Here is a 12,799-nt window from a genome sequence, read left to right on the forward strand (position 1 = left end):
AATGCAACAGATATTTGTATATTAATTTTGTATCCCACAACATTACTGAATTAATTTATGCTAACAATTTTCTTCTTCTTGTTTGACTGCTGAAGCTAAGACTCCCAGTACTATGTTAAAAAGTGGCGAGATTGGACATCCTTGTCCTGATCTGAGAGGAAAAGCTCTGTTTTTCACCATTGAGCATGATGTTACCTGTGGGTTTTGTTATATATCACTTTTATAATGTTGAGGTATGTTCCCGCTAAACTCATTTTGTTAAGAGTTTTCATCATGAATGGATGTTGAATTTTATCAAATACTTTTTGTACATATATTGATATGATCTTATCACTTTTATCCTTCATTTTGTTAATGTGATGTATCACATTGAATGTTTTGTATATATTAAGCCATCCTTGCATTCTTCTTGGAATAAATTTTACTTGATGATGGTGAATGATCCTTTTAATGTGTTGCTAATGCAGTTTGTTAATATTTTGTTAAGAAGTTTTGTATCTTGGGGCACGTGGGTGGCTCAATCACTTGAGCGTCTGACTTTGGTTCAGGTCTCTCTGCCTCTCCCCTGTTCATGCTCTGTCTCTCTCTCTCTCAAAACTAAATAAACATTAAAAAATTAAAAAAAAAGTTTTGTATTTGTGTTCATCAACGTTCTTGCCCTATAGTTTTCTTTTTCACAGTGTCTTTGGTTTTGTTTTCAGGATATTGCTGACCTCATAGAGTGTATTTAGAAGCTTTCCCTTTTCTTCTATCTTTTGGAATAGTTTGAGAAGAATAGATATTAACTCTTCTTCAAATGTTTGGTAGAATTCACCTGTGAATCAATCTGGATGTGGACTTTTGTTTGTTGGAAGTTTTTTGATTATCTGTTGAATTTCATTACTACTAATTGGTCTGTTTAGATTTTTTAGATTTTATATTTCTTCCTGATTCATTTCTATAAGTGTCTATGTTTCTAGGAAGTTATTCATTTCTTCCAGGTTGTCTACTTTGTTGACATATAATTTGTGTAGTAGTTTCTTATAATCCTTTGTATTTTTCTTCAATGTCAGCTGTTACTGACTTCTCCTCCTTCATTTCTGATTTTGTTTATTTGGGCCCACTCTCTTTTTTGTTTGTTTGTTTTTGATGAGTCTGGCTAAAGTTTATCAATTTTGTTTACCTTTTTAAATAAGCAACTCTTGGTTTCATTGATTTTTCTATTGATTTTTTAGTGTTTATTTAATTTATTTCTGATGTTATCTTTCCTTCTACTCACTTTGGGCTTTGTTTTTATTTTCTAGTTCTTTTAGGTGTATGGTTAGATTATTTATTTGAGATTTTTCTTGTTGCTTGAGGTAGGCCTACAGTGCTCTAAATTTTCCACTTAGAGCTGATTTTACTCCATCAAAGATGTGGACCACTATGTTTTTATTTTTATTCCTCTCCATGTATTTTTAAAATTCCTATTTGATGTCTTCATTGACCCACTGGTTCTTAGTAGCATGTTGGTTAACCTCCATCTGTTTGTGTTTTTTCCACATTTTTTCTTGTGCTAATTTTGTAGTTTCATCCTGTTGTGGTCAGAAAAGATGTTAGATATGATTTTAAATTTATTGAGACTTGTCTTATGGCCTAACATGTGATCTGTCCTGGAGATGTTTCTTGTACACTTGAACAGAATGTATATTCTGTTGTTTTTAGATGGGATGTTCTATATATTTCTGTTAAGTTATTCAATAAGACTCCATTTCCTTATTGATTTTCTGCCTGATCTATCCATTTATGTAAGTCGTGTGTTATAGACCTTTACTATTATTGTATTACTGCCAATTTCTCCCTTTATGTCTGTTAATATTTGCCTTATTTATTTGAGTGCTCCAGTGTCGGCTACATAGATATTTATAACTGCTATATCCTCTTGTTGGATTAACCCCTTTATCATTGTGTCTTCTTGTCTCTTATTACAATTTTTGCTTTAAAGTCTATTTTGTTTGATATAAATATTGTGCCCCATTTTTTTTTTTTTTTGCTTTTATTTGCATGGAATATCTTTTTCCATCCTTTCACTTTCAGTCTGTATGTGTCTTTAGGTCTGAAGTGAATCTTTCATAGGCAGCATTTAGATGGGTTGATTTTGTATTTTTATTTATTCCACCACCCTATGTCTTTTGATGGGGGCATTAGAGCATTTATATTTAAAGTAATTGCTAATAGGTATGTACTCTTACCATTTTGTTCATTGTTTTCTGGCTGTTTTTGTAGTTCTCTGTTCCTTTTTTCTTCTCTTGCTCTCTTTCTTTGTGATTGACATCTTTCTTTAGTGTAATTACTGGTTTTCTTTCTCTTTATTTTTTGTGTATGTATTACAGGTGTTTGGTTTGTTGTTACCATGAGTTTCATATATAATATTCTAAGTATATAGCAGTCTATATTAATTTGATAGTCACTTAAGTGTGAATACATTCTAAAAGAATTTTATCTTTTGCTGCTTTTAAAATCCCCTTCATTTTTAATCTTTGACATTTTAATTTTTATGTGTCATGATGTGGACCTCTTAGATTAATCTTGTTTGGAACTCTGCTTTCTGAACTTGGATGTCTTTTTCCTTCCCCAGGTTATTAAAATTTTCAGCTATCATTTTTTTTTCAAGTAAGTTTTGTGCCCCTTTCTCTCTTCTCCTTCTGGGATGCCTATAATGAGAATGTTTGTTTGATGTTGTCCCAGGTATCCTTTAACCTATCCTCATTTTTTACAATTCTTTTTTTCTTTTTGCTGTTCAGATTGGGTGCTTTCCATTGCCCTTTCTTTCAGATTGCTTCTGCACCTTCTAATCTACTGTTACTTCCCTCTAGTGGATTTTTTTCATTTCAGTTATGGTATTCTTCAACTCTGATGATGCTTTTCTTATATATTTAAACTTGTGTTAACATTCTCACTGAGTTCATCTACTCTTCTCTCCTATTCATTGAGCATCTTTATGACCATTACTTTAAACTCTTTGTTAGGTAGGTTGTTTATCTTTGTTTCATTTAGTTCTTTTTCTGAGTTTTGTTTTCCTCTTTTGTTTGAAACATATTCTTTTGTCTCCTCATTTTGCTTAATTTTGTATCTGTGAGTTAGGTGAAACAGCTACTTCTTCTAAACTTGAAGGAATGATCTTGTGTATTACCATCCCCTGTGTAGACTAAGTGCCTGGTGACTTTGGTTAGCTGGCCGGAGCTATGGCTATTGTGTACCCTGGGTCCTGGGGCACTCTGTGCTGGGATCTCTCTGGTGGATAGCTGAAGCTGAAATGGGTGGGGGCCAGGGTGATCCTAGGGCTCTCCACATAGAGTGCTGTGTCAGAACAGCTGAAGCTAAAGTGGGTATAAGTTGTGTTGGGGGAGGGGGTATCCTGGGACCCTACACATTATGTACTCCGGCAGGAAGACTGAAGCTGAAGTGGGTACAAGCTGGGATGTCCTGGGGCTCTCCACACAGAGAGAATCCAGGCAGGATAGTTAAAACTGAAGCGGGTGCAAGATGGAGGGGAGGGGGCTCCTGGGGCATTCTGTGCTGAGGGTGCCCTGGCAGGATGGCTAAAGCTGAAGTTGGTGCAAGTTGGGGTATCCCAGAATGATCCATGCAGGGGGAGCCCTGGTGGAGAGGCTGGAGCTGGAACTGAGGAAGAGTGTGAGCTACGCAGAGGGAAGGATGGTGGTCCTAGGGTGCTCCATGCAGGAGGTGCCTGGTGAATTGTCTGGAGTCAACATTGCCTGGCCCTGGAGTGTTCTCGAGTGCTTTGCCCATGTATCACTCTGGCAAAAGGGCTGTAACTGTAGTGAACACTGATAAGGAGTATTCCAGTGTGCACCACAGTGGTGCTGTCTTGGTGGAATAGCTAGACCTAGTGTGGGCTAGGGGCCCAGAGTCATTGAGGTAGTAGGCTAGCTAGGGTGCCTGGATTCTGCTCTTGTGCAAGCTTTCAAGATGGAGAGGGGAATGTAAACCATGGTGCTTGTCTGCCTGGAGAGTTTCAATAGCTTCCATGACATTTGGTGGAGTCTCTTATATGCTAGTTGCTTTTTTAAAAAAAAAATTTAATGTTTAGTTTTGAGAGAGAGAGAGAGAGAGGGAGAGAGAGAGAGAGAGAGAGAGAGAGAGAGAGAGAGAGAGAATGGGGGAAGGGCAGAGAGAGAGGAAGACACAGAATCCGAAGCAAGCTCCAGGCTCCAAGCTGTCAGCACAGAGCCCGATGCAGGGCTCGAACCCATGAATCATGAGATCATGACCTGAGCTGGAGTCAGACGCTTAACCAACTGAGCCACCCAGGTACCCTATATGCTAGTTGCTTTTTTAAATTGTGGCTTTTTTCTTTGTCCCAGGTCATCAAGGGCTGGCATGTGCTAGGGGCCCAGGTTTTGCTGAGGTGGCAGACCAGCTATGGCACCTGGACCCTGCCCCCATCTTTACTATCAAGGTGGAGGGCTATCATAGACAGTGGAGCTTGCCAGTCCCTCTAGCCCTAAGACAGTTTCAGTCCCCCTCCCATTTGGCAGTGCTCTAGGGCTGGTTCCATTATATTCTGGTTGCCCTTTTAAACCATAACTTTTTTTCTATGCCCCAGGACAGATGAGTCTGCTTCCTGTCCCTTAGTCCTACCCCTCCCCACTGTAGTTCACAGCATTGGGGGTGAAGGTTCCCTTTGTTTGTGTTTCCCTCTCTTGTGCTGTTCTCTTTGCGGTGTATTTTTTTGTTGTACATAAGCTGTTCAATTGGCCCTCAGTTCTTCAGGAAGAATTGCTCTATAAGTAGGTGTAGATTTGGTATGTCTGTGGGGGGTGTGTTCAGGGTCTTCCTATGTCACCATCTTGGACTGGGACTCCCAAGTCCTATTTATAATGCTTAATCTAGCTTCTAGAAAGTCATCTGGAAATTCTCTGTCATAAAGTGAAGCCATAATATTCTTAACTACTGCTTCATGTACTCCTACTATTCTCAACACTTCATGTCTATTACCCATTTATTTATGGTACCTCATATTGTCAGTTTTATATTTGTTTTGCTTAAGCTAGTAAATTTTAAGCATCTTGATGGTTATTCCTTTTTATCCTGGCATTTAGTATAGTACTTTGAACGTAAAGAGTAGCAATAAATGTAATTTTTATGACAATTTTTTACATGACATATAAGCATATTTCAATTACTGACAGGCAATGAATATAATCAAAGTTGAAAACCTTCAGCCAAAAATTAATTATTGGAGTTGGAAATTGAAGTAAATAATTAATTAAGATACTGTTCTTTTTTACTGAAATCTGTGCATGATACTGATGTATATTGATTGAAAAACAGTAATTGTTTCCATTATGTATATGTGTGTGTGTGTATGTATACATACACACACACACATATACACACACATACCTATATACGTGTATATATAAACAACTGCAAATATACGGCTTTGATTTAATTAATGGATTGGCAATTATTAGACAAGCAATGGAGGAAAAAGATATCAACTGAGGAGAATGGGTCTCTTTCCTTATAGTGTTATTTCTTTCAGTTTTCTCTATTCCCACGTTACCCAAACCAGTAATCACCAACCAGCTGTTCCTCCCCACTAAGACTACTGTTCAGAGTGAGTCCCTGAGCCAAAGTTCTCTCTTTTTAAGGCATCATGACCTACATATCATGTCAGCAATTCTTTTTTATATATAATACAGATACTTTAAAATCTTTTTTTATAATGTGAATGATTATGACCAATATTTAAAAAAATTAATGTTTGTTTATCTTGGGGGAGAGAGAGAGAGAGAGACAGAGCACAACAGGGGAGGGGCAGAGAGAGAGGGAGATGCAGAATTTGAAACAGGTCCACGCTCTGAACCATCAGCACAGAGCCTGATGTGGGGCTCAAACTCATGAGCTGTGAGATCATGACCTGAGCTGAAGTTGATGCTTAACCAACTGAGCCACCCAAATGCCCCATGACCAATATTTTATTATTGGTTGCTTCTTTAGTTGACGTAGGGTAAAAGAAAGAGAAGGCAAATTTAGAAACATGCCATGGAGCAGATAAGGTATGTTGTATGCTGATACCCTGCCCTTTAAACAAATTAAATAAAACTATGTTGACATCCTATTTAGATTATGACTGTGTCATTCTGAAGCTATCCTGAAAATTTAAACTTAAATGCACATAAACATCTCTCTACATAATAGGTATCTGTGTCTATAAACAGTTGTAGCAATATAAGAATAAATAAGAGTGCTTATTAAAATAAAAAAGAAACATACTTCAAAATCATCAATTTTATCAAAATGAGACATAGAATTATAAGCAAAAGCATAACTAGAAAGATGCTATATGTAGAAGTAGCTTTACGTCCATTTCCTACTCTTTTTGATCATTTTGCAAAATCCATGGAGTCTAAACAACATAAACCTTTCCCTACAAGACACTATTTTTATGCAAATATAGTATATCATTGAAATGTGCCATCTGTGTTCTTTGTGTATTGGACTTTCCTTTACATGAATTTTGACAAAAATACAATTATTTTGATAGTCTATCATAAGTTTTAAATGGCAAATCTTTCTGCATGTGAAAGTATGGATTTTCATAATAATACATTTCGTTATGCAGAAGAGTATGTATGTGTATATGTCTTCAATTTTAAAGTTGTTTATTTTAAAAGTTAATTAAAATAACTATACGAGACTAGATTTATACATGGAGAATACAAAACAATACAGATACAAATTTACAAATAACTTTATTAGAATTCAACAAATTGTTTACAAATTCAACACATGTTTGGATGCATAGAACTGTGTTTATCCTACTATGCAAAACACAAAATTATCCCTTTTCTTTATATTCTTTTAGTCAAACTTTTGAAATTATCATGGATGAGTAGAATTTAAATATGATTTAACAAAATCCTTTTTCTTTCTTTAGGAAAAAGTCAAAGAGAAGGAAGAAAATCTGAGTCTTGTAAGCCAATTCTTAAAGTAGAATACAAGACCTGTAGAAACAGGTATGCATTTTTTTCTTTGGGGAATATAGGAGATTATATAAAAACAGACAGGAAAGGCAAATAACATTTAATGTTTATGTATTATTTAAAGTTTTACATAATTATGTAAGTATATTAATGGGCTATATCGTCTTCATTGATGATAATGATTCTTATTGTTTAATAGGAATATCTATGATGTTATTATGAATATTACAAATAGCAACTGCCAATAATTTTAACTTTCTATGAATATTCAGATGAATATAATGCAAATTAATTTTAACAAAGTAGGACCTTTGGGCCATACACATTACAAGTAGCAACCATTCAATTTTATTCAGCGTGAACATACCTATTAGCATTTTACATGATAGAATTAAATATATAACCAAGTCTCTGTACTTTAGGATTTTACATGCTGAAATTAGAAAGATTATAGTTAGATGGAAAGATAATCACTGATGTATATTAGATATTAACATATTAAAATAGTACTAAATTTTAAGACAAAAAATTGAATAATAGTATATAATAAAGTTTTATCATGTGTACATAGCAGTCTTATCCTATAAATCAACAGTGATCTTTTTACTTCCAGTGATTATTAGTGGTCATATTCTCATTCAGAATTATTATAATTACAACTCTTGCCTAAACCTTAATTTTATTTTAACTCTGAGTTGGACAATACTACTTTATATTACTTATATGCTCACACTGGAATGTATTCTCAGTATTATAGATACATTTATTTTTTTATTTTTATTATTTATTTTTTAATGTTTATTTTTATTTATTTTTAATTAAAAAATTTTTTTAATGTTTTTATTTATTTTTGAGGCAGAGAGAGAGCATTAGCAGGGGAGGGGCAGAAAGAGAGGGAGACACAGAATCCGAAGCAGGCTCCAGGCTCTGAGCTGTCAGCACAGAGCCCAACGCGGAGCTCGAACTCACAGACCTGGAGATCATGACCTGAGCTGAAGTCAGACAACCAACTGACTGAGCCATCCAGGCACCCCTTAAATTTTTTTTAAATGTTTATTTATTTTTGAGAGACAGAGAGAGACAGAGTGTAAGCGGGGCAGGGGCAGAGAGAGAGAGAGAGAGAGAGAGAGAGAGAGAGAAAGAATCTGAAGAGGCTCCAGGCTCTGAGTTCTCAGCACAGAGCTGAACGCAGGGCTCGAACTCACAAGCCATGAGATCATGACCTGAGCCGAAGTCGGATGCTTAACGGATTGAGCCACCCAGGCACCCCTTCTTTTTTTTTTTTAATATGAAATTTATTGTCAAATTGGTTTCCATACCACACCCAGTGCTCATCCCAACAGGTGCCCTCCTCAATTTTCATCACATTTAATGTTTGATTATACCCGCTCTTTGAAAGAATTAATAGTATAAAATTATGACCATTTTTAATTAGTGAGTTTATATATATAAACATATATGGTGTAATGTTTATATAGATAGATATGTTTTTAATGAGTATATTTTTATGACAGTTTATGTACCTCCCCACACATAAGATAGATTAGTACTTCTTTAGTCCAGCCAAATGTTACTATGCTTAAGTAGTAAAAATGACCACAGTTTTGTACTCTTATAATTAAAGTCTTAAAACATTTTAAATTTAATTATTAGGGATGGAAACATTTTACATAGGTATTATGTGTATGGAAACATATGTACATATTATATATGGAAACATGTATATACTATATATTGATATATATTGCATATATATGCATATATTATTATTAAATATATATATTAGTTATTACTACATACTACACACTGTGCAACTTGTTTAGTGTACTAAAATGAAAGAGAATACTGCCTGCTTTTGAATCTATTATGGTTTAGTAGAGGAAGTAAGGCCATAAACTCGTGTTTTACATGTAACATGCGAGGTACATTTATGACAGCACAACAAAAGGACATCTAACCCAGCCTAGAGAGGGGAAGAGCACAGTGAAGAGACATCAGTAAAATTCTTCTTGGGAAAAGAAATACGTGAGATGGGGCTTAAGTGATGATAGGATGGTGGCACACAAAGAGAGGAAAGGGTGAACATGAAGAGAAGATACTTTAGGCATGAGGATTTCAAGACAAATGTAAGATACTTATTAAGATCCTTGCCATATACTCTCTCTCTCTCTCTCTCAAAAAAAGAAAGAAAGAAAGGAAGAAAGAAAGAAAGAAAGAAAGAAAGAAAAGAAAACCTAAAAACTAAAAAAAAAGGGGGGGGGCACCTGGGTGGCTTAGTCGGTTAAGCATCGGACTCTTGATCTCATGGTTTGTGAGTTTGAGCTCTGCATCGAGCTCTGTGCTGACAGCGCAAAGCCTGTCAAGCTTTGGGATTCTGTTTCTCCCTCTCTTCCTCTTCTCCACTTGCACTCTGTCTCTCAAAAAAGAAAAAAAAAACACAAAAAGCAAAAAAGAAGTAAAAAAAAAAAAAAAAGATCCTTGCCAAATGGAGTAAGACAGCTATGTGGCCTTGAAATTTAACTCTTTTAAACTTTAATTGCCTCATCAATTATACCTATCTCATTGTGATGTTTGTGAGTAATAAATGAAATTATGCATAAAGTTTGTACTGTCATAAGTTTGATGACTGGCACATAATGGATTTCCTGATAGAAAGAAGTTATCATGATTCTCATCATCAAAGCCATGATATTTCACATTGTTAAAATTATTCCACTGATCCTAATGATATATTCTAGTAATTGGTAATCCAACTTTGTGTATAAATAATTCAGATTCTAATGTGAAATAATTCTATATTGTAGATAATAATTACTGCCATCCCACTTACTGTGTACTTTACTTAGTACATTGTGTGTTTGTTGTGATTATTACAATATTAAAAAAAAAGTCACCTCTAAAAGCAGTGGTTCCACCGTTCAGAACACAAGAAGACTAAAAAGCAGAGGAGCACTGAAGTTAAGAATGCTTAAAGGTATTATGGCAAAATGGGCCACAGTCTGGAAATGAAAATACATAGCTGTATTTCTGCTCCACCCAGTATGCAGTAAAAACTTTGTGAAGTCAAAAATTGGGATGGCTGTGGCAGGAGCAGGAACGTTAAGAAGACTCTATCAAATATGTTGCAGCAATAGGGCCTCTTAAAGGATTGCACAGGTAGCAGATGCAAGGGGTTTATTTTCTGCTTAATTTATCTTAGATCAGCCATTCACAAACTGGCTTTATTTACATTTCTAGGATGAACAACCATTATGCTTAGGAATCACTGGTCCCAGTCAATAATTTGCTTACTGGTACCCCAACCCTGATGGTCTCTAGGCTTACTAAATGGATCCTCTTCTAAAAAAGGAATAATGATCTTCCTACCTGCTACCACTAGCATTATCACATTCTCTGCAGTTAATAAAAATTACTTTCTGCTAGTCTTTTGATCCCTTTTTATCATGGCCACCTACTGATGGACTTCATGTGTAAAGTTCTCTAAGCCTCAGTATATCCATCTGTTAAATGAGAATAATAGTTTTTTCATTGGGGTATCATAAAGATTTAATACAATACAGCAAGTAAAGTTCTTCATACAACACCTGGAACATTATACATATTCAACAAATGTTATTTTAATATGTGTTATGTTGCACAAGTTATTGTTTACCTTCATTGAGACAAAATTTTAATGCTTTTTTATATTATATTTATTTTACAAATTGTGCAGTAAAATAGACTTTTTTCTTTTGGAATCAGTACTATGGATTTTAACACATGTATAGATGCCTGAAAATCACCATCATGATAAGAATACAGAACATTTCCATACCCCTAAAATTCTCTCATGCTATTCCTAATAGCCACACTTTTCTTTCCTCCTAACCCATAACAACCAGTAATCTGTTCTCCATGACTATAGTTTTGCCTTTTTGAGATGTCATATAAATGCATTTATGTATTACATAACCTTTTAATCCTAGTTTCTTTCACTCAACATAATGCCTTTGGAATTTATCCAAGTTGTCAAAAATTTTAATTTGTATTCATGTTGTCTTTGTGTATAAAGACACTGTTAATTATATAGCTGTTTATTTTGTAATAATCCATCTGGTCAGGATACCAAGAAACACTTGTATTAAGTAATAAAGGAGGAAGTTTACTGTGATATAGCATTTACCAAATTGTGTCCCTTTGATCACTATATTCATGAAAAAATAGGAATCTGTAATCAAATTCATTTGAGAGATCTGAGAGAAATGCTGCATTATATAGAAGTAAGTTGAATTCTTTACTACAGTTTCTTAGAATCTTTACTATATGGCCTGAATTATAAAATTTCAAAAGGGAGATGTGGTTTGCAAGTGTTTGTCAAATTATTAAATTAAAACTTTTTCCAGAACATTTATGAAGTTATGTCCACAGTTTTAGAAACATTAGAAGTGAAAAACATGGACTTTGGAGTCTGAATTTAAATCCTTATCCTGCCTCTTCATAGCTGCTTGACTCTGAACAAGTTCACCTGCATTAATCCCAGACTCCTTATCAGCTATAGACAGTATAGATCATTGTTTAGGAGAATAGGTTTTGAAATCTTACAGATCTCCATTTTCTTTTGGGTTTTTTCTTGCTTAGTTGCTTAGTATTAACCTCATTAATGAAATGAGGATTCTACTTATGAGAATTTAATGTGATAATAAGTATCTAGTGCAATTATTTATGAGTGGTTTCCTGAGCATTGTCCTGAGGAAATAACTTTTTATAGAGAAGTGCATATATATCAGCAATTAACTTTAGACCCAATGTTTTCTGATGCAGAGTCATAATAAGAGCAGAAAAGGTTTTGCTTTCTTCCAATATTAGAAAGGACATATTTTCCAATGTGCTTACCAAAAAAGGGAGAGTAAATTGCTTCTTAGCCTTTATTTGGATTAGTACTAGGAGATGAGAGTTTATACTTTTATATGGAAAAAATCGATGTTTATGGCGTTATTAATATTTGCAGCAGTTAAGCTCGATACATATGAAAAGATAATATGTTCTCCAAGTCATGATATTTGTTATACAACAAAGCAACACAAAAAGGTGCAAAAACACATACTCCTTTCATTAGAAGTGATTTTTTAAATCTGGAGAGAAATCTTAATAATTAAGCATTTATTTTATAGGAAAAAACTTGCTGCTTAATACTGCCATTGCTAGGTTGGTAATTTAATATGCCAGATTACTGAGGTAAGACTAACTCACATCAACTGATATAAGACTCAAGAAGAATAAATTAGAGGGGTGCCTGGATGGCTCAGTCATTTAAGTGTCCGACTATGGCTCAGGTCATGATCTCGCTGTTCTGGAGTTCAAGTCCCGCATAGGGCTCTGTGCTAACAGCTTGGAGCCTGGAGCATGTTTCAGATTCTGTGTTTTCCTTTCTCTCTCTGTTCCTCCTTCACTCGTATTCTGTTTCTCTCTCTCAAAAATAAGTAAACATTGAAAAATTTTAAATAAAAAATAAGAGCACTGTTTCTTGTTTAGCTTACAACTTAAATATTTATGTTAAAACATCAAGACAGAATTATAAATAAAAATTAGTATAAACAGTTTATATGTAAGTATTAATGGAAACCTTTTTAAAAGCTCTTTTTGTTGTTGTTATAGAGCCAGCATAAGATTAGCAAATGTTCCATTGGTAATGTTTGATACTATGTATACAGTACAAAATGAAAGAGAAAGGGAAATTTATGGAGTGATTTCTAGAAACTAGTTGATACTTTGGTGAATAAATGGAAGTGAATTATTTAGAGAAGCATATGTTCTCAAAGAATTTGGTAAAATTAGTGTCTAGTTCT

At 34.5% G+C, this 12,799-nt stretch overlaps 1 protein-coding gene across 10 annotated transcripts in view; it reads left to right on the forward strand.

Annotated features, from left to right (window-relative positions):
- The window catches only part of STXBP5L (syntaxin binding protein 5L), a 361,520-nt gene that overhangs the window by 164,470 nt on the left and 184,251 nt on the right, over positions 1 to 12,799 (forward strand). For all 10 annotated transcript variants that reach the window (XM_040484630.1, XM_040484628.1, XM_040484632.1 and 7 more), the window contains exon 10: positions 6,929 to 7,007. In XM_040484630.1, coding sequence (XP_040340564.1) covers positions 6,929 to 7,007 — 79 coding nt within the window. The remainder of the gene's footprint in view (positions 1 to 6,928; positions 7,008 to 12,799) is intronic.

This window comes from Herpailurus yagouaroundi, unplaced genomic scaffold, assembly GCF_014898765.1.
Source record: "Herpailurus yagouaroundi ecotype Mexico unplaced genomic scaffold, PumYag 162, whole genome shotgun sequence".
Classification (NCBI taxonomy): domain Eukaryota; kingdom Metazoa; phylum Chordata; class Mammalia; order Carnivora; family Felidae; genus Herpailurus; species Herpailurus yagouaroundi.